The following is a 25,322-nucleotide window of genomic DNA, read 5'->3' on the forward strand; positions in this document are numbered from 1 at the left end:
GAAGTGTCAGTGGTCACTCAGCCATCCTGGTGAAGACAGAAGTTAACAATGTTTTAAGTGAATGTTTGGCTGAAAGGTTACTTTTTTATCGTTTTAGCATTGTAAGAAAAAATATAATCATATGATCTAGCAGTTGAGGGGAGAGGGAAGTGACCAAACCACAAGCCCTGGTCACTGGTACCTAAAGATCTAAAGAATGTCTGTGTTCTCGCTCTGGGTATGGACTTCACAATGATTATCATTCAGCGCTTGACAAATATCAGAGAGTGTATCGATGCATAGACTGGATCTTTAAAATGGACATTCAAGTCATTAAATGTTGGTCGACATTCGGGTTTCATTGACCAGCATTCCAACATCTTCTCATACACCTGGTCAGGACACTTCTCAGGCTTTGACAAACGCTTCCCTCTTTCAATGAACTGGATTACCTGTAAAACAACATAATTAACAACGGGGAATATATATATATACAATGTATCTATATATATATATATATATAGATAGATAGATAGATAGATAGATAGATAGATAGATAGATAGATAGATAGATAGATAGATAGATATATAGATATATATATATATATAGATATATATATATATAGATATATATATATACAAATTCTGGTTTATGATGCAGTCACTGAGATTCTTTGTATTAGTAAGTCAGGTTTAATATATACAGTTTTGACTAGTGGATCACCTGTAAAACAACATAATTAACTGTAGGGAATATGTATATATATATATATATATATATATATATATATATATATATATATATATACATGTGTATACAGTGGACTCTGTCTAAACCGGACTCACTTCGTACCGTCGAAATAGTCCGGTTTAGACAGAGTTTCACCCAGAGTTATGGTTCTTGAATAATCGACAATGACATTTGATCCCATATTTTGACTGCGGATTTGAATCAAATTCTTGTATTAATTTGACTTTAGTTTCTAACGAAAGTTCGATACGTTGCCGTTTTTGGGGTCGTTCCGCATTATAAATGAAATAAGATAACACAAAATATACGAGCGATTCGCACCTATTTATACATGCGTTAGGTTGACAAGTGTGTAATCAGTTAGGTATCAACACACACACTAATATTAATCCGATTGATCTAACGACCTACCGCAATAAGAGTAAACTTCACACGTGTGCGATTACATTTTGTATTTGGCGTCCTGATTTGGCAATTTGGCAACTGACGATCATTGTTCAACTAATTAAGCAGCCCGTCGTTCAGTCAAATCCCAATCCGGTGTAGACAGAGGTAATTAATGCATGAACGGTTCTTTCGTTCTTGATTTTTGATCCGGAGTCCGGAGTAGACACAGTACGGATTAGGCAGAGATTTATATCTAAGAGATAAACGGTAGCTGGACGGGACTTTAGAAATGGACCGGTTTACGCAGAGATCTGGATTACACAGAATCCGGTTTAGACAGAGTCCACTGTATATATATATATTTAAATTCTGGTTTATGATGCAGTCACTGACATTCTTTGTATTAGTAAGTCAGGTTTAATATATAGTTTTGACTAGTGGATCACCTGTAATACAACATAATTAACAGAGGGGGGAATAATATATATATATATATATATATATATATATATATATATATATATATATATATATATATATATATATATATATATAATCTGTCTCTGTCTCTGTCTCTGTCACTGTCTCTCTCTCTCTCTGTCTCTCTGTCTGTCTGTCTGTCTATATATATATATATATAATATTCCAGTTTATGCTGCAGTCTCGGGGACTCTTTGTATCAGTAAGTCAGTTTTAATGTTTAGTTTTGACTAGTGGAATTGGTCATTTATTTTGCATTCACCATTCCGTTTTGGCAGAATATGATGCCTGCTTTTCTGTCACTGTCAACTGTGGTCCGATTGTTCACTTTTGACTGTCACAATTGTCTAGCTGCCACACTTTGACTTACAGAGGTATTGGCAGATATTTGAATGATGGAGGGAAGGTTAGGACGACACATTAAATAACTGGTAGATTGATAAAATAAATAATGCTTGTATTGTTCTAATAAAAGAACCTTTCGTATTGACAATGTGTATTGTTTCAATAAATAAAGGTTATCTTTCTTATTAACTGGCTTTTGAGGGTACCTAATAAAAAGAAAATGGACTGTAAGTGCCTCTTCTAGGTAGTTATGGGTTTAAAAAAAAATGAAAATGGATACGCCTACTACTATCTTATCAAATTAACATATATCAATTAATTTTCAAGATTTTAGGTTAAGTAATTATACCCACTGTAACCCTCTCGCAGAAACTCTGCTAATAAAATCTGTCATATTGAGTGTGTATATTGTTCTAATAAAGAAATCTTTTATACCGACAGTGTATATTGTTCTAATCAATAAATCTGTCATATTGAGTGTGTATATTGTTCTAATAAAGAAATCTTTTATACCGACAGTGTATATTGTTCTAATCAATAAATCTGTCATATTGAGTGTGTATTGTTCTAATCAATAAATCTGTCATATTGAGTGTGTATATTGTTCTAATCAATAAATCTGTCATATTGAGTGTGTATATTGTTCTAATCAATAAATCTGTCATATTGAGTGTGTATATTGTTCTAATCAATAAATCTGTCATATTGAGTGTGTATTGTTCTAATCAATAAATCTGTCATATTGAGTGTGTATTGTTCTAATCAATAAATCTGTCAAACTGAGTGTGTATATTGTTCTAATAAAAAAATATTTTATACTGGCAGTGTGTACTGTTCGAACAAATAACATTTATCTTACTTATATTTCATATTTGCATAATTTTAGCCTACTATAAGAGTAACTCTTACTTCAATTCCTTTCATGTCTCCATATGGTGGCATGCCGAGAGAAAACATTTCCCACAGAGTGACTCCGTAACTCCAGACATCGCTAGCATGGGAAAACTGTCCATAGTTGACACTTTCTGGTGCATACCTAGAAAGCCAAACATTTTAGTTTTAATTTTCTTTATAGACGACGTTAGTTTTATGGGGTGGGGTTCATGTTATTATTTGTTTCTTCATCTAATCTTGGATTACCCAAACAAAAATCGCAAGCTTAATAAAGAGCTGGTAACTACCTTGCGACAAGGTTGTACAAGCATATTTTACACGGTAGTAACTACCGCGTTTCGAGCTAGTATTTGGAACCTTTTTACAACCTTGCGACAAGCTTCCTGCAAGCTTGCTACGAGCTTCCCACAAGCTTGCGACTAGCTTCCCACACGCTTGCGACGAGCTTCCCGCAAGCTTGCGACTAGCTTCCTGCAAGCTTGCGACGAGCTTCCCGCACGCTTGCAACAAGCTTCCTGCAAGCTTGTTCGGTTTAAGCTAGTATTTAGAACCTTTTTACAACCTTGCGGCAAGCTTGCGATGAGCTACCCGCATGCTTGCTACGAGCTTCCCGCAAGCTTGCGACTAGCTTCCCGCATGCTTGTGACGAGCTTCCCGCAAGCTTGCAACTAGCTTCCCACAAGCTTGTTCAGTTTAAGCTAGTATTTGGAACCTTTTTACAACCTTGCGGCAAGCTTGCGATGAGCTACCCGCATGCTTGCTACGAGCTTCCCGCAAGCTTGCGACTAGCTTCCCGCATGCTTGTGACGAGCTTCCCGCAAGCTTGCAACTAGCTTCCCACAAGCTTGTTCAGTTTAAGCTAGTATTTGGAACCTTTTTACAACCTTGCTGCAAGCTTATAATGCATCCAAGAGCTCACATAATTGTTGGTGGTTTTTGGTCATTTATTACCATTGACTCACCAAATCTCATTGGGCTATTTCTCGTTCCAGCCAGTTCATCATGACTGGTATATCAAAGGCAATCGTATGTGCTATTCAGTCTGCAGGATGGTACATATAAAAGATCCCTTGTTACTAATGGAAAAATGTAGCAGGTTTCCTCTCTAAGACTATATGTCAGAATTACCAAATTTTTGACATCCAATAGCCGATGATTAATAAATCAATTTGCTCTAGTGGTGTTGTTAAACAAAACTAACATTGTTATCACTGAGTCACCAAATTTAGAAACATACCAATGTGTTTTAATCTGGATAGGATACGGGTCGTAACACCAAGGCTGATATCACTACATCACCAAGGCTGATATCACTACATCACCAAGGCTGATATCACTACTTGTACATGTACATCACCATGGCCAGTATCTAAAGGAAATGATCTTACCACTTAATGGGCCATCGACCTCCATGGGTTGCTTTATAGTAATCACTCCCAACTCCAACAGCTCGTGATAAACCAAAGTCACTGATTTTCACCTGGTGAAACAAAACAGGAAATAATGTACCCTCTGTATAAACAAAAAATGTTAAACAAGTTTATCATTTAAAAGAAACCCCTACTATTTAGACTACCACCTTCTGTTTAGACTACCACATGTTGTTTAGACTACGACCTTCTGTTTATACTACAACCTGTTGTGTAGACTACCACCTGCTCTTTAGACTACCACCTGGTGTCTAGACTACCACCTGGTGTGTAGACTACCACCTTTTCTTTAGACTACCAACTTCTGTTTACACTACCACCTGATGTCTAGACTACCACATTTTATTTATACTATCACCTTCTGTTTAGACTACCACATGTTGTTTAGACTTTAGCAGTATGTTCAGACTACCACCTCCTGTTTAGACTTAAGAAGCATGTTTAGACTACCACCTGCTGTTTAGACTATCACCTGTTGTTTAGACTTGAACAGTATGTTTAGACTACCACCTTCTGTTTACACCACCACCTGCTGTTTAGACGAACATTATATTTAGACTACAACCTGCTGTTAAGACTTGAGTAGTATGTTTAGACTAGCACCTGCTGTTTCGACTTGAGCAGTATGTTCCTTGCAGCCAGGTCGCGGTGCACCAGGCGTTTCTCCTCGAGGTAGACCATTCCGCTGGCGATCTGAGCAGCCCACAGGTTGAGGTCGTTCTCCGAGATTTCTTCCGCGTAGTCGAGCAGATAGTCTAGCATCGAGCCCAGCGCTATATACTCCTCCACCTACAGCAAGAACAGCAGTGGTTAACATTTAAACTGGACTCCAAGCAGAGCAGTGGGTAACATTTAAACTGGACTCCAAGAACAGCAGTGGGTAACATTTAAACTGGACTCCAAGCAGAGCAGTGGGTAACATTTAAACTGGACTCCAAGCAGAGCAGTGGGTAACATTTAAACTGGACTCCAAGAACAGCAGTGGGTAACATTTAAACTGGACTCCAAGAACAGCAGTGGGTAACATTTAAACTGGACTCCAAGCAGAGCAGTGGGTAACATTTAAACTGGACTCCAAGCAGAGCAGTGGTTAACATTTAAACTGGACTCCAAGAACAGCAGTGGGTAACATTTAAACTGGACTCCAAGCAGAGCAGTGGGTAACATTTCAACTGGACTCCAAGAACAGCAGTGGGTAACATTTAAACTGGACTCCAAGCAGAGCAGTGGTTAACATTTAAACTGGACTCCAAGCAGAGCAGTGGGTAACATTTAAACTGGACTCCAAGCAGAGCAGTGGGTAACATTTAAACTGGACTCCAAGCAGAGCAGTGGGTAACATTTAAACTGGACTCCAAGCAGAGCAGTGGGTAACATTTAAACTGGACTCCAAGAACAGCAGTGGGTAACATTTAAACTGGACTCCAAGAACAGCAGTGGGTAACATTTAAACTGGACTCCAAGCAGAGCAGTGGGTAACATTTAAACTGGACTCCAAGCAGAGCAGTGGGTAACATTTAAACTGGACTCCAAGCAGAGCAGTGGGTAACATTTAAACTGGACTCCAAGCAGAGCAGTGGGTAACATTTAAACTGGACTCCAAGAACAGCAGTGGGTAACATTTAAACTGGACTCCAAGAACAGCAGTATGGGTAACATTTAAACTGGACTCCAAGCAGAGCAGTGGTTAACATTTAAACTGGACTCCAAGCAGAGCAGTGGGTAACATTTAAACTGGACTCCAAGAACAGCAGTGGGTAACATTTAAACTGGACTCCAAGCAGAGCAGTGGTTAACATTTAAACTGGACTCCAAGCAGAGCAGTGGGTAACATTTAAACTGGACTCCAAGCAGAGCAGTGGGTAACATTTAAACTGGACTCCAAGCAGAGCAGTGGGTAACATTTAAACTGGACTCCAAGCAGAGCAGTGGGTAACATTTAAACTGGACTCCAAGAACAGCAGTGGGTAACATTTAAACTGGACTCCAAGAACAGCAGTGGGTAACATTTAAACTGGACTCCAAGCAGAGCAGTGGGTAACATTTAAACTGGACTCCAAGCAGAGCAATGGGTAACATTTAAACTGGACTCCAAGCAGAGGAGTGGGTAACATTTAAACTGGACTCCAAGAACAGCAGTGGGTAACATTTAAACTGGACTCCAAGAACAGCAGTATGGGTAACATTTAAACTGGACTCCAAGCAGAGCAGTGGGTAACATTTAAACTGGACTCCAAGAACAGCAGTGGGTAACATTTAAACTGGACTCCAAGCAGAGCAGTGGTTAACATTTAAACTGGACTCCAAGCAGAGCAGTGGTTAACATTTAAACTGGACTCCAAGCAGAGCAGTGGGTAACATTTAAACTGGACTCCAAGCAGAGCAGTGGTTAACATTTAAACTGGACTCCAAGCAGAGCAGTGGGTAACATTTAAACTGGACTCCAAAAACAGCAGTGGTTAACATTTAAACTGGACTCCAAGCAGAGCAGTGGGTAACATTTAAACTGGACTCCAAGCAGAGCAGTGGGTAACATTTAAACTGGACTCCAAGCAGAGCAGTGGGTAACATTTAAACTGGACTCCAAGCAGAGGAGTGGGTAACATTTAAACTGGACTCCAAGAACAGCAGTGGGTAACATTTAAACTGGACTCCAAGAACAGCAGTGGGTAACATTTAAACTGGACTCCAAGAACAGCAGTGGGTAACAGTTCAACTGGGCTGGAAACCCATGCACTAGCTGCCAACACTCAGGAAATTCCACCCAGGTGACAAACTTATGAACTAAATGTGTCTGTGTTTTCCCCTTGTATACCATAAATATGTTGTGAATGTAAAGATGTTGTGAAGTATAAAAGATATTGTGAACCATAAAGATGTTAAGAATGAAAAAAATGTGAACCATAAAGACATTGTGAATACAAAGATGTTGTGAATGTAAAGATGTTGTGAAGGATAAACAGGCACGTAGTCAGGATTTTGAGGGGTGGGGGGTCATTTATGCTTATGGTTTAGGGGTTTAAGGGCAAAATGCCTGAGTTGCTTACAGGGGTCCGGAGGCATATTGAAAAAAAAGTCACCCTGGCTATGGCCCTGATAAAGATGATTTGAATCATAAATATATAGTAACTATAAATATGTGAACAATACAGATGTTGTGAACAATACAGATGTTGTGAATGTAAAGATGTTGTGAACCATAAAGATGCCATGAATCATAAAAATGTTGTGAACCATAAAGATGTTGTGAATGTAAAGGTACATGTATTGAACCATAAACATTTTGTGAATGTAAAGATGTTGTGAAGCATATGGGTGTTGTGAATGTAGATGTGTCAACTTGTTGTGAACCATAAAGATGTTGAAGAGCACAGAGAAAAGAAAAGAAGATATTTACCAGCATGAGTTTTTCATCGCGACAAACGCCGATCAGTTTGGTGATACACGGGTGGTCCAGTCCTTGCATGGCCTCTGCTTCCTTGAGGAAGTCTTCAGGGTTTTGTACAGACCCGGGGTGAAACGTCTTCAGCGCAACATCTATCTGCAAACATATATATAGCAACAGTTTAGCAATAACACACTGTACAGACCCGGGGTGAAACGTCTTCAGCGCAACATCTATCTGCAAACATATATATAGCAACAGTTTAGCAATGACACACTGTACAGACCCATGGTGAAACGTCTTCAGCACAACATCTATCTGCAAACATATATATAGCAACAGTTTAGCAATAACACACTGTACAGACCCGGAGTGAAACGTCTTCAGCGCAACATCTATCTGCAAACATATATATAGCAACAGTTTAGTAATGACACACTGTACAGACCCATGGTGAAACGTCTTCAGCGCAACATCTATCTGCAAACATATATACAGCAACTGTTTAGCAATAACACACTGTACAGGGGTGAAATATCTTCAGTGCAACCTCTATCTGCAAACATGTATATAGCAACAGTTTAGCAATGACACACTGTACTGACCCGGGGTGAAATGTCTTCAGTGCAACCTCTGTCTGCAAACATATATATAGCATCAGTTTAACAATGACACACTGCACAGATCTTCATGCAGTGCAACCTCTATCTGCAAACATATACAATGTATACAGCATCATCTTAACAATGGGTGGGTGGGGACATGGCAAGTGTTGCGTCCAGTTTATTAACATAAATAAATTTGGGCATGAATGTGACTTGGATGCATGGGAACCAACACACACTTTTTTTTCTCAAAAGAGTGGCATGAAAGCAACTTACAGCTTTTTCAGACAAACATTATTTCACCCTGGTGCTTTGGGCTCTAGCAGTTTCTTGGATATGGAAGCCTTTTATCATATGATAATTTTATAAATTTACATGGAATGTAAGGACATGGTGGCAAACCAGGTACGGTACCATGACATTTTATTGGCCTTACAGCAAGTAAGGAGGGCATGCAACCACAGAATTTGCAGACACTGCCCTTGTAAAATTCGAATCCTGCAACTCTCACTTCCATGAAGTGCAGTACTCCGTTATGACTAATGCCTCACCTTTATTAGGTGAATTTTGTGAAATGCAAAACTTGGTTGGTGATCACTATATAGTCTAACATTTGTGAAGTGCAAAAGAAAATGACTGTTATGTTTCACTTGTGTCAAGTGCATTACCTTTTGCTCACAATACGATAGTCTCACCTTTTACTTGCTGCGCTATACCCTCATGTTTTATGGAACATTTAAGGGACATACCCTAGTTTCAACCCGTGAAAATTAACACTAAGTTTAGTTAGTCTACAAACGGGTAACACATTTGGATAAAGTTACAATTCAGTGAAATACCCTCTAAAAATAGAGCAAAACTCGACTCCATAACTGTTACTTCTCAGACACACGTGCGTTTTTAAAAATATGAAAAATGCATTTTGTGATATTATATAAACACCAGGATGACCAAAAACACTTCGAATGTACGGAAATGGATAATCTAAACAATACAATCTAAGTAAAGTATGATTTCAGTTATCAAAAAAGGGCTCTAATAGTAAAAAATATGTCTTAGTGTTTAAAAAATAGGGTATGTCTCTTTAACAGATCGGCTTTATTTCACCTTTTGCTCACTATACTATGTTTCACGTTTTACAGAAGAGTAACGTATTGGTGTGATTTCACCTAGTTTATGAAATTGAGACAACAAAATTACCTGAACCTCAGCTTGGCGAGCAGAACTACATGATCACAAACTTTTAGGTGATTTAACAAAAATGAAGGGCAAGGTCACTAGGGATGGGACAGTTCGGGGTTGGGTTTTTTCGGTTCAATTTTTGGTTCTTGGTCCACGGTTCGATTTATTGACGATACTTTTCACAAGTAGTACAAGTACACCAATGATCATACATACATTTTTATAAACTATTTTAAAAGCAAGACATTTTATTTGTAATGGTCATTTGTAAAATAATTGTAAATATAAAATTATATCTTGACTAGAAAACAAAAACTGCATCCATGTTCAGTGTTCAAGATTAAAAATGTGGGGCAGTATCCCATTTGGATATTAACATTTCAAAATCTGGTATCCCACCTGAGAATTTAGTATCCCACTTAAATGAAATTCATAAATAACATTGTAACAAACTTGGACGACACTGTTACTTAACTTCACCAGTAAATTACTACTTTCATTGTTTCAGCAAAAAATAAAAACGCAGGATTAAAAAACCCAAAAACATTATATGGTATCCTGGTGGGATACTGGGTTATTGAAGTCTGGTATCCAAAATTAACTTCTTGTATCCCCGGGATATCGGGATACCGTTAATCTCGAACACTGATGTTAACGTGTTGGGTCCCCCAGGATTTGAGTTAGAGGGTTGGCAAAATAATTTCTGGGAGAGAATGCTAGGGGTTCGGGGATAGTCTCTCCTGTATTTTTTTTTCTTAATTCAGTTGTCTTTAGATGCATCATTTTATAATTTTTGAAGTTAACACATCTTTACTTATTCCAATTTTGACAACTGGGATGAAACATACTTAAAATGTTTATTCTCTTGGAGGATTAATCACCGAGGTCAGTTCCTATTTTGGAAGGTTACAATTTTTACGGTCCCGGCAAGAAAGTTGCTGGTTGTATGCAGGATCTGAACGGCACCTATCGCCTATGCAAACATGTCAGGTTTAAGGGAATCGAATGCTGTGATTGGCTGAAATACTTTACAGGTCATTGGTATTACCAGCAAGGTGCAGAAACGTTTATGCATATATCATTTTTTTTTTAAATGGAAACGAACTGCGGTTCGCAAATTGTGAAATGGTGCACCGAACCGTGAGTCCAAAACCGCAGTTTTCGGTAATACTGAATAATCGTCCCATCCCTAAAGGTCATATGACAGTTCATCAACTTTCATTTCATTTCAACTTATTTTTGTGCTTATATCCAATTAAAGTTCAAGTACACTGTCCTGGGCAAACATCTCAGCTATCTGGGCTGTCTGCCCAGGACAGTGGGTTAGTTGTTGGTGGTTAGTGAGAGAGAATAGGGTGTAGTGGTCTTACACCCACCCATTGAGTCGTTAAAACTCGCTCTGGGTGGGAGCCGGTACCGGGCTGCAAACCCTGTACCTACCAGCCTTATGTCCAATGGCTTAACCACAACACCATGCTGAGGACGGTCATTTCACTAAGGACAGCGCCAACTGCACATTCTTCTTTCTAATTAAGCCACTATGGAAATAGTTTAAACAGCTGACATTAGCTGAAAATAAATAAAGTACTTTTGGGTTTTTTTAATGGCTACATGAATAAAGTTCTATAGGCAAACCCATGATATTAAAATGGTGTTTACTTTTTCTTGACGCTTCCAGCTTCTAGAAACAGTGTACGTTCCCTTCAACACCGACCCATACTCGCCTTGTCCAAGCTCTTTCCCTGCAACACAAATGAATAAGTAAGCCTAAAGGGATACATACATGTATATATACAAAAATGTAAGCCTTAGGTGTTAGAAACATGCATTCTCAGAGCACCAACTTCTACCAATAAATAAAATACATGTAATTTCATAATTAATTTAAAAACACACCATTAATTATTCCTGTTAACTGACAGCAGTTACAGTGTGTCTTCCTGGCTGACTGCACCCAATCAGACTAAAACCAACAAATAGAGCAGACTAAAATCAACCACTGGAATAGTAGACTAAAATCAACATCTAGAAGAGAAGACTAAAATCAACAACTGGAAGAGTAGACTGAAATCAACAACTGGAAGAGAAGACTGAAACCAATTGAAGAGTAGACTGAAATCAACAACTGGATGAGTAGACTGAATTCAGCAACTGGATGAGTAGACTGAATTAACCAACTGAACTCGAAGACTACATTTAGATCGACTTAAATTAACAACTGGAAGAGAAGACAAACAATTACTGAAAGAGTAGACTAAATTACAACTGGAAGACAAGACTAAAATCAACAACTGGAAGAGTAGACAGAAACCAACAACCTAACTGGAAGAGTGGACTGAAACCAACAATTGGAAGAGAATAATGAAACCAACAATTTGAAGAGAATACTGAAATCAACAACTGGAAGAGTAGACTGAAATCGACATCTGGAAGAGCAGACTGAAATCAATATCTGGAAGAGTAGACTGCAACCACTGTAATTTTAAGAAAATTTCCATGTCAAAGCAAACAAGTGTTGTGGGGAATTAAAAACTCCATGGCATTGCCGATTGCTGTGGGCAATTACAGGGGTTGGACTGATATCAACATCTGGAAGAGTAGACAGAAATGAACAACTGGAAGAGCAGAGATACATACCAGTCCTAATATCCTTTATTTTAAGAAGAGAATCAGACTAAAATATATACCTACATGTATGATAATATCATGATTTTAAGAAGAGAACCAGACTGAAATACGTACCTATGATAATATCCTTGATTTTAAGAAGAGAATCAGACTGAAATATATACCTATGATAATATCCTGATTTTAAGAAGAGAACCAGACTGAAATACATACCTATGATAATATCCTTGATTTTAAGAAGAGAATCAGACTGAAATATATACCTATGATAATATCCTGATTTTAAGAAGAGAATCAGACTGAAATACATACCAATCATAATATCCTTGATATTAAGAAGAGAACCACACTGAAATACATACCTATCTTAATATCCTTGATTCTGAGAATATTGAGGTTTGTTTTGATTTCTGGTATTTCTGGCTTGGGCAACTGCTTGTTAGGTGGAGGCTGCAAATTAAAAAATTTCACACGTTAGTCACACTACTTCATCCTACCATCCCTCCATGCACACATATAAATGCATGCATGCATGCAAGCACACACAACATGTGTGCGAACACACACACACAGATTTGTTCCTTCCAAGTTTATTTCTATATTTAACAATACTCAATTTCAATACATGTAGTATTGATAGAATGGATTTTTTTGTATGCTGATAAAATTGTGATTTAACACGAGAAATATTCTGACTGGTCTGCCCATTACCCTTGTACATGATGTCGAAACCCCTTGCCAACCCACCCTACCCCCATGGTAAGTACTACCTGTGCTGGTGGTGGTGGTGGTGGTGGTTGCTGTGATCTGGTGGCAGTCGAGTCTCCTGACTTAAGCGAGGTTTTCTTGATAAACTCGTCATCTGTGGGTCGAGGTGGCAACATGGGTCGCGGTATGCCTGGTAATGAAAGAAGAAAAGGACAAGCTTTCACAATCAGTACACAGCACTCACCTACAGTGTACATGGGGCATCAGATCAAAGAACATCAATGTATCCACTGGATGTATCCCCAACACTGTGAAACTGATGGATATATAACAGCAACTCATGTAATATTCTCTATTTAAACAACAATGAAATATTAGTGGTATCTGCCCACCCATGTGGTATATTGTCTATTTAAATAACAATGAAATATAAGTGGTATCTAACAGCCACACATGTGGTATTGTCTATTTAAACAACAATGAAATATAAGTGGTACAAAATGTATCTAACAGCCACACATATGTGGTATTGTCTATTTAAACAACAATGAAATATTAGTGGTATATCTAAATGCAGTAGCCACCCATATGGTATTGTCTATTTAAACAACAATGTAATATAAGTGGTATCTAATAGCCACCAATGTGGTATTCTCTATTCAAACAACAATGAAATATAAATGGTATCTAAATGATACATGTGTGCTGTTCTCTATTTAAACAACGATCAAATATAAATGGTATCTAAATGATACATGTGTGCTGTTCTCTATTTAAACAACAAGGAAATATAAATGGTATCTAAATGATACATGTGTGCTGTTCTCTATTTAAACAACAAGGAAATACAAATGGTATCTAAATGCCACCTGTGTGCTGTTCTCTATTTAAACAACAAGGAAATAGAAATGGTATCTAAATGCCACCTGTGTGCTGTTCTCTATTTAAACAACGATGAAATAGAAATGGTATCTAAATGATACATGTGTGCTGTTCTCTATTTAAACAACAAGGAAACATAAATGGTATCTAAATGCCACCTGTGTGCTGTTCTCTATTTAAACAACAAGGAAATAGAAATGGTATCTAAATGATACATGTGTGCTGTTCTCTATTTAAACCACAAGGAAATATAAATGGTATCTAAATGATACATGTGTGCTGTTCTCTATTTAAACCACAAGGAAATATAAATGGTATCTAAATGCCACCTGTATGCTGTTCTCTATTTAAACAACAAGGAAATATAAATGGTATCTAAATGATACATGTGTGCTGTTCTCTATTTAAACAACAAGGAAATATAAATGGTATCTAAATGCCACCGGTGTGCTGTTCTCTATTTAAACCACAAGGAAATATAAATGGTATCTAAATGCCACCTGTGTGCTGTTCTCTATTTAAACAACAAGGAAATATAAATGGTATCTAAATGATACATGTGTGCTGTTCTCTATTTAAACAACAAGGAAATATAAATGGTATCTAAATGCCACCTGTGTGCTGTTCTCTATTTAAACAACAAGGAAATATAAATGGTATCCAAATGATACATGTGTGATGTTCTCTATTTAAACAACAAGAAAATATAACTGGTATTTCGCAGCCACCCATGTGGTATTCTCTATTTAAACAACTCGATGTACATACATGTATCTACAGGGCATAAAATTTGGCACGAACGATTTTGTCGTTCATCTGTTGGTTATGCAAAACCAATATCGACACGAACGACGGATCGTTCGTGCAAAATCGCTCGTCAGAAAATAATAACTATTTTTGGTATAAAATAATAAGAGAATGGGCCCAACATTGCAGGTATGAGACAAAAACAATGTATTTTTTAAAGGTATGTACATGTAATAAATACAGAACCTCACATACGTTATTTTCGCTTCCTATTTATTGCACACGTTTATTGTGAGCAAGAACATACCACTCGACCGCTATGCGGTCTTGTGGTAAATATTCTTGCGCACAATAAACGTGTGCAATAAATAGGAAGCGAAATATATGCATTAATTCTGAAACGTATTGTAATGAAAACAAGTACAACCCTTGCTAAATCAATTTATTAAAATATGACATACACAGCGAAGAAAATAGTACGTTTAATAAGGGAATTTAAAATAACGAAGTGGAAATTAGAACATGATGAAACTGAGTTGCAGCATTGATTGGATCGATCGAGGATTCGCAGAACTTCGGGTCTTTCCGTTCAGACCCAGAAGCTCAGACTATTGTTTGGCACCAACAAGTACTCCCCTGTAACAGAACCGATGGGGTAGTGTGCTGAAATGTAAATGGCAGCTTTCAAGTTAGTCCCAGCACACCAAATAATAATAATAATTTAGTATTTATGATAAGAATTTGGAGAAAAGCTACGAAAATTGCCCATCTTAGATTCTCATTTGATTACTGTTGCCGGTTAACCTTTTCATTTGTATCTGAACCACTGAAGAAAATCGTTCGGGCAAACACTAAAACCCCCACACGAACGACATATCGTTTGTCTGAAAAAATCAAATTTTATGCCCTGTATCTGTAACAGCCACTCTTGCCATATTTAAACGATTTGATGGAATATAAGTTCTATCTTACAGCCACTCATGTTCTTTATTTAAATAATTCGTTATAACAAATATATGAAGAAGCCAGGTGAGACTTAACCTCAGAGTTCAAATTAAGTTTTGAAAACAAAAACCCCAAACGATCCAAACTTTTCTTTATTTTGTTTCTACACAACTTAATTGACCTATGACCTATGGCATCATTCACTAGTTGGCAATGGGTTCCAAATCCAAGAGGCCATATAGTTGAAGCTTGGTTTAAACAATATTTATTTGCAGATCAAATTTGGGATTGGCCAACAGGCAAGTGCCTATATTAAGGCCTATCCCTACATTTAACAAATATATGTTATACATCAAGATGGCTAGAACAATATTACAATAAAGATAACATGGATAGTTTGGGGGGGGGGGGGGGGGGTAGAAGAGAGGAAGGTATAAAAGAAACAAAGAATAAATAGCTAACAGTTAGAATGGTTAAATGGTTAATTGATCTCGAAATGCCTACTATTAATAAGAAAATTCTGAACAGATTTAAATATAGAGATATTATCTTGGACACTTAAATTAGACTCTCCAAATAGTAAAGTATGACACATACTTCAGTAAATGGGTATTGCGAGCTGCAGCGTATGTCGGACAAAAACATAAAAAAAATTCAGCATCTTCAACTGCATCGATGCCCACAAATAAAAGAAGGGGTATCTGTCACATGTCATACAAATTTGTGACCATTCAAATCACGTACTCGTACCTAAACGGAAGCTTGAACCACTTAACACGGAAACTATTAAAAGTAACCAACAAAGGATGGAAAAACAGACCCCATGAAAAGCATTTAATTTAACGACTGTTTAGAGATTTAACAGGCAGGTGTTAATGAAATCACCCATTGGAGTAATAAACTAAACACTAGCTGTGCCCTTAAAAACAGATGGTTTTACTCAGACAAGATGGTAACAGTTAAAAGTCAGTGTGCATGCAAAACGACGTTAACAAGACACATCTTCGCATAGTGAATGGTGGCCTTGGAGAATTTTAAATCATGAGGGTTCCTGCCAAACAAGAAGTGCTTGAAATTCACTCAGGTACACTGCAAATGAACTGTAGACTCAGCAGAAGAGATTCTCAATCCATGAAAGAGAAATAAGAAAACCCTATAGCTTATGGTAGCCAAAGACTTCTGATTAGCAATTAACAATCTCTGTAATATAAGCTGTATATCTATAACAGACAGTCGTGTTATTCTCTATTATAGCTGTATCTAACAGACATTTGTGTTATGTAATAAAAGTTGTATCTAACAGACAATCATGTAATTCTCTATTAAAACAACTCAGTGTAATATAAGCTGTATCTAACAGACATTTGTGTTATTCTCTATTAAAACCACTCAGCGTGCTGGTGTATAATAGCTGGGTGTCCACACACCTACTATGAACTAGTATATTGACTTAAATGCATGAATTTTCCAGAGGTACTGTGTGGACATAAAACATATGGAAAGCCAAGTGCAACATTCGTCATAACTGCACATAGGAAATACATGTAATACCCAAACATATCAATGTTTCCAAACATGTTTGTTATATAAGTATTAGGTACCGTAATGGTAATGGAGAATTATTGACCATGTATATATTATATCTGAGATGTATGACTGAGATTTTATATTTTGTTTTCCACTCTTAAAGGCATATAGCCCCCCCCCCCCCCCCCCCCCCCCACACACACACCCCCTGGTTGTCACCTGACTATAGAAATAACCCACTTTTTCTTCCATCTCAGTAGTAATCTAGGTTTCTTTTATTTATAATCCTTGGTCGACCTGGGATTTGTAAATTTGCCCGTGGGAATATATGCCTTTAAGATTTGGAATCATGGAATTTACCATTGGTCTGTCATCTTGTGTGAACCTGAATAACATTTTCAAATTGTAGGGAGAGGCCTTGATATAGGCATTTTGCCTGTTGGCCAATCCCCATCCAGCATTATAATTGGGAATAAATATTGTTTAAACCACTCAGTGTAATACAAGCTGTATCTAATGGACATTTGTGTTATTCTCTATGAAAACAACTCAGAGATAATATGAGCTGTATCTAATGGACATTTGTGTTATTCTCTATGAAAACAACTCAGAGATAATATGAGCTGTATCTAATGGACATTTGTGTTATTCTCTATGAAAACAACTCAGTTTAATATGAGCTGTATCTAACAGACATTTGTGTTATTCTCTATTAAAACCACTTAGTGTAATATAAGCTGTTTCTAATGGACAGTCATGCTATTCTCTATTAAAACAACTCAGTTTAATATGAGCTGCATCTGGCAGACATTTGTGTTATTCTCTATTAAAACAACTTAGAATAATATAACTTGTATCTAACAGACAGTCGTGTTATTCTCTATTAAAATAATTTACTCAGTGTAATATAAGCTGTATCAAACAGACATATGTGATATTCTATATTAAAACAACAACTCTACAATATTGATGACATCTAATAGGCACTCAGGTAGAGTTCTCTTTGACTAACCTTGCGATCCATGTTTTGATGTTTTCATGATGTCAGCTGTGTTGTAGTAGTCATCATGTTTTGGCACTTCGATCATTTCACCATCTGGTCAAAACAAAACAAGCTCATAATCAAACATGGGTAATGACTGATCAAACAGGACCATACCCAGCAGTCAAGGGAATGGGATACAAGATGGTGGTCAATTATGTTAGACATAAGGCCCTGACTTGCACATAGCTATTTTATGTTAGACATATAAAGTCCTGACTTGCACACAGTTATTTTATGTTAGACATATGTTTGACACAAGGCCCTGACTTGCAGATAGTTATTTTATGTTAGACACAAGGCCCTGACTTGCAGATAGTTATTTTATGTCAGGCACAAGGACCTGACTTGCAGATAGTTATTTTATGTTTGACATAAGACATAAATAAAGTGATAAATAAACACAATGATACTGACAGATAAACAAAAAGATATATAAATAAACAAAGTCAACAAAATAATAAATAAAGTGATACTGATAGATAACAGAAAGATAGATACATGTCAATAAACAAAAAGATAAATAATAAACAAAGTGATACTGACAGATAAACAAAACAACAAATAAAGAAACAAAATAGATAAAGAAAAAAAGATAAAGAAATAAAGTGATAAATAAACAATGTGATACTGATAGATAAACAAAACAATAGATAAAGAAAAATTAAAATAGATCGGTAGTCCTGAAACAAACACAACACACATCACCATACCGTGAAACAAACACAACACACATCACCATACCGTGGTAGTCCTGAAACAAACACAATACACATCACCATACCGTGAAACAAACACAACACACATCACCATACCGTGGTAGTCCTGAAACAAACACAACACACATCACCATACTGCAGTAGTCCTGAAACAAACACAACACATATCACCATACCATGAAACAAACACAACATACATCACCATACCGTGGTAGTCCTGAAACAAACACAACACACATCACCATACCATGGTAGTCCTGAAACAAATATAACACACATCACCATACCGTGGTAGTCCTGAGACACAAACAACACACATTACCATAACATGAAAAACGAACACAACACACATCACCATACCATGAAACAAACACAACACACATCACCATACCATGAAACAAACACAACACACATCACCATACCATGAAACAAACACAACACACATCACCATACCATGAAACAAACACAACACACATCACCATACTACGGTAGTCCTGAAACAAGATACATCACTTCACCATGGTAGTCCTAAAACAAACACAACACACATCACCATACCATAATACAAACACAACACACATCACCATACCATAAAACAAACACAACACACATCACCATACTGTGAAACAAACACAAAACACATCATCATACCACGGTAGTCCTGAATCAAACACAATACACATCACCATACCATGAAACAAACACAACACATATCACCATACTGCGGTAGTCCTGAAACAAATTAACACAACACACATGACCATATCACGATAGTCATGAAAAGAATACAAACAAAACGATATCCTGAAACAAACAGAACACAGATCACATAGTCTATCTGGCAATACATCACAACATGAAGATGATCTACAACACACAACAATGGTTTGGAATGGAAAAAAACACAACACACATCACCATACCGTGATTTAACGACGCACTCAACACATTTTATTTACGGTTATATGGCGTCAGACATATGGTTAATCACCATACAAATTTTGAGAGGAAACAAACACAACACTACATGGGCTACTCTTCCGATTAGCAGCAAGGGATCACACATTTGCATTCCCACAGGCAGGAAGCACAAACCACATCACTTATCACTGAACCAGTTATGGATCACTGGTCGGTGCATGTGGTTTCACCATACCCATGAAACAAGCACAACACACACTCACAATTTACTGCGGTGGTATCCTGAAATTAAACACATCACATGCACTCGACTGGGATCACGACACCCAGTACCTACCAGCCTGTACACAATACACATCACAATACTGCAGTCAGACACAAGGTACATCACCATACCGACAGTAGATACAGAAACAAACACATACACATCACCATACACAAACTGACAGAACATATCAATATATTAACTTTCTTGTCTTCGCAAGAACACAAACAAACACATATCCAGAGAGAGAGAGAGAGAGAGAGAGAGAGAGAGAGAGAGAGAGAGAGAGAGAGAGAGAGAGAGAGAGACAGAGAGAGAGAGATACAGACAGACAGACAGACAGACTTCTATATCTGCCTCACAGGTAGAAAGTTAATACGAGTGGTATATTTTAAAGAAGATGGTCTCACTAACCGTGATTCGAATCTCGTAGTTGAACATTCTACGATTGTAACAAAGGCTGAGAATGTGCCATCCGGGCTGTTTACGACTTCGTTGGATGAGGAACAGTCCATCGCGCATTCCCTTCACTTCAAACAACTCCTGCACACCCTGTAATAAAGTAAAAGTTGATTTTGTTTAATGATACCACTAGAGCACATTGATTTATTAATCATCAGATATTGGATGTCAAACATTTGAAAATTTTGACAAAGTCTTAGAGAGGAAGCCCGCTACATTGTTTCATTAGTAGCAAGGGATCTTTTATATACACCATACGACAGACAGGACAGCATATACAACGACCTTTGATATATCAGTCGTGGTGGACTGGATGGAATGAGAAAAAGCCCATTTGGTTCGAATATTTACAAACCTATAACACGTCTGGATAAAGTTACAACAGAGTGAAACGAGAGTCTGTGACGTTAAAACAGGAAAATGTAATTAAAAATAGAGTAGAACGCATTGCTTCTCGGAACTACATGAATTTCTAGAGTTATAAGTTTTGGGCATTACAAACACCAGGATGACCTTCAGCAGTTACTGTTACTTTATTTACGTGCCAATATCTAAAAGAGGTTCAGGAACATCTTGACCATCAACACTTTGGATCTACGGAAATGGATATTCTAAACAATAAAATATATTAAGTATACTCTCACCCTGTTGAGTCGTTGTCTCTATTAAGTCGTGCCATTTGGAATTCCTACCCTTTTTAAAATATAACGCCATTTACTCTTTGTTTATATTCCCAGTCTCACAGTAAGACGTGTACACAGTCAATTAGCTAAGACATTTTAAGTATATCCAATTCTGTGCTACATTTTACCTTAACAATTCTTTCTTTTCTACACAGGAACCAAAATTGGTCAAAAACACATGACCCATATGTCAGCTAAAACATTTGTAGTTTTCTTAATTTGTGGCAATTATGCCCAAAATATATATTAATTGGGCTGCATCCCACCCCAATTAAACTAAGGATGTACATGTAGATCAATAGTTTTACTTTAAAAAGTAAACTAAGGAGTTACTTTAAAAATATTACTATTACTACAATATTATATTTGAATAAATATTAAAATAATAATATATTTAGATAAAAAATAAAAATTGAAATAACCAAAGCTATTTAAAATTTAAAAAAGAAGTTTGTCCCACATTATTTTAAACACCATGCAGCAATCTGCTGACCGCTAAATCAATAAAAATAATTATAAAAACAGTTCTGTTTTTGTTGATTTCTTCAAGAGAAAAATTCAGTCATGCAAATTACAGTTACATGTACATACTTTGCTTTTATGACATTTTGTGCTTTTACATGGTTCATACAGACCTGATGAACAGAAATTCAAGTACTTTTCAAGTATATTTTTCAGTTTTTGAAGTAGTCTTTGGCACATTGTACAAGCAGTTTGTACTTTTGATTGCATCAACTACAGTGACCCTTTCTGCAGCACAAGTAACATTGAATTAAAAGGTTTCTTCAACTAATCCAGATGCTCATTCAAGCTACCTGTCTCGCTCATAAACCAGTTCAACTATTAGTAATGCGCTGTTTCCAGTAGACAGCAGCCCAGTCTACTTAAATCTTCACACTGTGGTGCATATAGCAAGCGCAACAAGGACTTGTATGCCAGTCTATCTATATCGGCAGTAATACATATTACTTCCGGGTTTTGATTACGACAAATACCCGAGAAATACGTCAGCAAATACTTATTATTTTTCCAGATTTTAATCAGTAAGAGAGACATTCTGCTTGTAAAAAAACTCAAGTACATTTCGGCAATTTTCAAGTAGTTTTTAATGAAATTCCTGTACTTTTCCAGGACCTTTTCTGAATTTGCAAAATTCCAGTACTTTTCAAGTACTACGTCAAAATTCAAGGACTTTTCCAGGCCCGTGCGAACCCTGTTTTATACTTAAAAATAGTAAATAACATGACTGAATAGTTACGTTTTTTTTCATTCAGTGAGCAGAATTAGGCCGATTGTAAGCATGTGTGTACTTTTGATTGCATAAAATATGTAGATTTTTCTGCATTATTGGTTTTAGTAACAACTGAATTAAAATGTTTCTTCAACTAATAATTATAATAAAATTAAAAAACAGTTTTAAAATATACTAATACAATTATTAAGTACCTCGAATCACAATAGGCCCATGCTAATATCTGATTTAAATTATAAAAAATGGCTTTAATAGTGAAAAATAAACTTTGTTTTTTTTTAACTAGGATCTGTCACTTTAAAGCTTCAAGCACAGACTTTTAACTTTTTTTTAAACATGGAGTCTGTACCTGTCTATTGACTTCAGGGTGGAACCATTCCTTGGGCTTGTGTGGAAGATCAGCTAATTTATAAGATCCTGTTGAAAGAAAACAAAGAGTGCATATTATTTAAACTGACCCCCACAGCCCACCAAAAAACAAAACAAACCCTAAGCAAATGATAAAGAAAGATAAAAGAGGAACACAATATGACATAGCTATTTTGCTATTACTGACTCACCAAAAAACTGAACACAATCTCGTCGTCCATACTTTTCAGCAAGGTCCCAAGGAGTTTCATTGTTTTTACTCCGAGGGAAAGATGCAGCATTGAACTTCACTAGCATCTGAAAGAAGCAAAAGAATCAGATATTGAAGGTGTGGCATTGAAATTCAGTACCATCTGAAAAAGCAAAATAATCAGATATTGAAGATGTGACATTGAACTTCACTAGCATCTGAAAGAAGCAACAATCAGATATTGAAGGTGTGGCATTGAACTTCACTAGCATCTGAAAGAAGCAAAACCTACATTGAGTAGCATCTGAAAGAAGCAAAATCAGATATTAAAGGTGTGGCATTGAACTTCACTAGCATCTGAAAGAAGCAAAATAATCAGATATTGAAGGTGTGGCATTGAACTTCAGTAGCATCTGAAAAAGCAAAAGAATCAGATATTGAAGGTGTGGCATTGAACTTTACTAGCATCTGAAAGAAGCAAAATAATCAGATATTGAAGGTGTGGCATTGAACTTCAGTAGAATTTCAAAGAAGAAGTTATATGAAATAAAATAATAAAAGCTGTATGCCTCTCACAACTTATTGTGATATGCTGGTTTATATGTTTACTATCAGTGATACTACACAGTCCATACACAGACTGGTGGTCACACATGGCATTCCAGTGTTATATGTCATGGGAATATGTTTTACTGGACTAAAAATTATCCGTCCCGGGTTGGGTTTCCGGCTATCCTGAGGCAGAACCTGGGATGAACATGCTCGAAACCTCTGTAAGCATAATTAAAAGTCACACACACACACACACACACACAAACACACTAAAAATGACCGGAATTTATAAAATTAACACAAATTTTAAGTATAAATCATTTGGGTTTTTTGGCAAACCTGAGAAGTGCAAGAATTTGAGGGCTAGTTAAATTTGACAAGTGTCCATAACAATTTATTTTCATTCACCCTATTGGCACTATAATTTTTATGCTGTATCCAACCCGTAATGTGAAGTAAGTGTTTAGTGGACACCTACTTTATACAGTTGATGTGATGTGAAGAAGAGTTTAGTGGACACTTACCTTTATACAGTTGATGTGATGTGAAGAAGTGTTTAATGGACACCTACATGTACCTTTATACAGTTGATGTGATGTGAAGAAGTGTTTAGTGGACACCTATCTTTATACAGTAGATGTGATGTGAAGAAGTGTTTAGTGGACAGCTACCTTTATACAGTTGATGTGATGTGAAGAAGTGTTTAATGGACACCTACCTTTATACAGTTGATGTGATGTGAAGAAGTGTTTAGTCGACACCTACCTTTATACAGTTGATGTGATGTGAAGAAGCATTTAGTGGACACCTACCTTTATACAGTTGATGTGATGTGAAGAAGCGTTTAGTGGACACCCACCGTTATACAGTTGATGTGATTTGATATGAAGAAGCATTTAGTGGACACCTACCTTTATACAGTTGATGTAGTGTTCAAGATTAAAAATTTGGGGCAGTATCCCAGTTGGATACTAACATTTCAAAATCTGGTATCCCACCTGAGAATTTAGTATCCCACTTAAATGAAATTCATAAATAACATTGTAACAAACTTGGACGACACTGTTCTCGTTCCCAGTCTCTATTGCAATGCTGCAATTGCGGAATTCGTGAAATTTGCAATCAAACAGAATCTATTTTTGAATAATACTAACATAAATTAATATTTAGCAGTAATTTATAAATGAATCTGACATTATTAATGATAAACCTACATGTATCTGTATAAATTTTTTGCAGATGTGGAATCAATATCTCAAATAAAATTTGAAAGGAGGAAACATCCAACAAAAACAATAGCATTAGCATTAGACTGGGTATGAGTTGGGGGAGATATTGTTATGGCATAGCATTAGACTGGGTACGAGCTGGAAAATATTGTTACTTAACTTCACCAGTAAATGACGACTTTCATTGTTGAGCAAAAAATAAAAATGTAAGATTAAAAAACCCAACAACATTGTATGGTATCCCGGTGGGATACTGGGTTCTTGAAGTCTGGTATCCAAAATTAAATCCTGGTATTTCTTGATATCGGGATACCGTTAATCTCGAACACTGTTGATGTGAAGAAGCATTTAGTGGACACCTACCTTTATACAGTTGATGTGAAGACGCGTTTAGTGGACACCTACCTTTATACAGTTGATGTGAAGACGCGTTTAGTGGACATCTACCTTTATACAGTTGATGTGAAGAAGCTTTTAATGGATACCTACCTTTATACAGTTGACGTGATATGAAGAAGAGTTTAGTGGACACCTACCTTTATACAGTTGATGTGATAGAAGCTTTTAGTGGACACCTACCTTTATACAGTTGATGTGATATGAAGAAGAGTTTAGTGGACACCTACCTTTATACAGTTGATGTGATTTTAGTGAAGAAGAGTTTTAGTGGACACCTACCTTTATACAGTTGATGTGAAGAAGCTTTTAGTGGACACCTACCTTTATACAGTTGATGTGATGTGAAGAAGAGTTTAGTGGACAC

The 25,322-nt window shown here is 36.7% G+C and overlaps 1 protein-coding gene across 1 annotated transcript in view; it reads right to left on the minus strand.

Moving 5' to 3' along the window:
* Positions 1-228: 228 nt before the first annotated feature.
* Positions 229-25,322, minus strand: part of LOC121373280 (tyrosine-protein kinase HTK16-like) — a 47,125-nt gene continuing 22,031 nt past the window's right edge. The window contains exons 7-20 of the mRNA XM_041499854.1: positions 22,780-22,885; positions 22,569-22,636; positions 20,237-20,374; positions 19,354-19,368; positions 18,662-18,671; positions 17,888-17,971; positions 12,837-12,964; positions 12,429-12,516; positions 11,098-11,180; positions 7,664-7,807; positions 4,870-5,055; positions 4,225-4,316; positions 2,852-2,978; positions 229-431 (exon numbers count right to left, since the gene is read on the minus strand). Coding sequence (XP_041355788.1) covers positions 243-431; positions 2,852-2,978; positions 4,225-4,316; positions 4,870-5,055; positions 7,664-7,807; positions 11,098-11,180; positions 12,429-12,516; positions 12,837-12,964; positions 17,888-17,971; positions 18,662-18,671; positions 19,354-19,368; positions 20,237-20,374; positions 22,569-22,636; positions 22,780-22,885 — 1,458 coding nt within the window. The 3' untranslated portion in view covers positions 229-242. The remainder of the gene's footprint in view (positions 432-2,851; positions 2,979-4,224; positions 4,317-4,869; positions 5,056-7,663; positions 7,808-11,097; positions 11,181-12,428; positions 12,517-12,836; positions 12,965-17,887; positions 17,972-18,661; positions 18,672-19,353; positions 19,369-20,236; positions 20,375-22,568; positions 22,637-22,779; positions 22,886-25,322) is intronic.

The sequence above is a fragment of the Gigantopelta aegis genome, chromosome 1 (genome assembly GCF_016097555.1).
Source record: "Gigantopelta aegis isolate Gae_Host chromosome 1, Gae_host_genome, whole genome shotgun sequence".
NCBI lineage: Eukaryota > Metazoa > Mollusca > Gastropoda > Neomphalida > Peltospiridae > Gigantopelta > Gigantopelta aegis.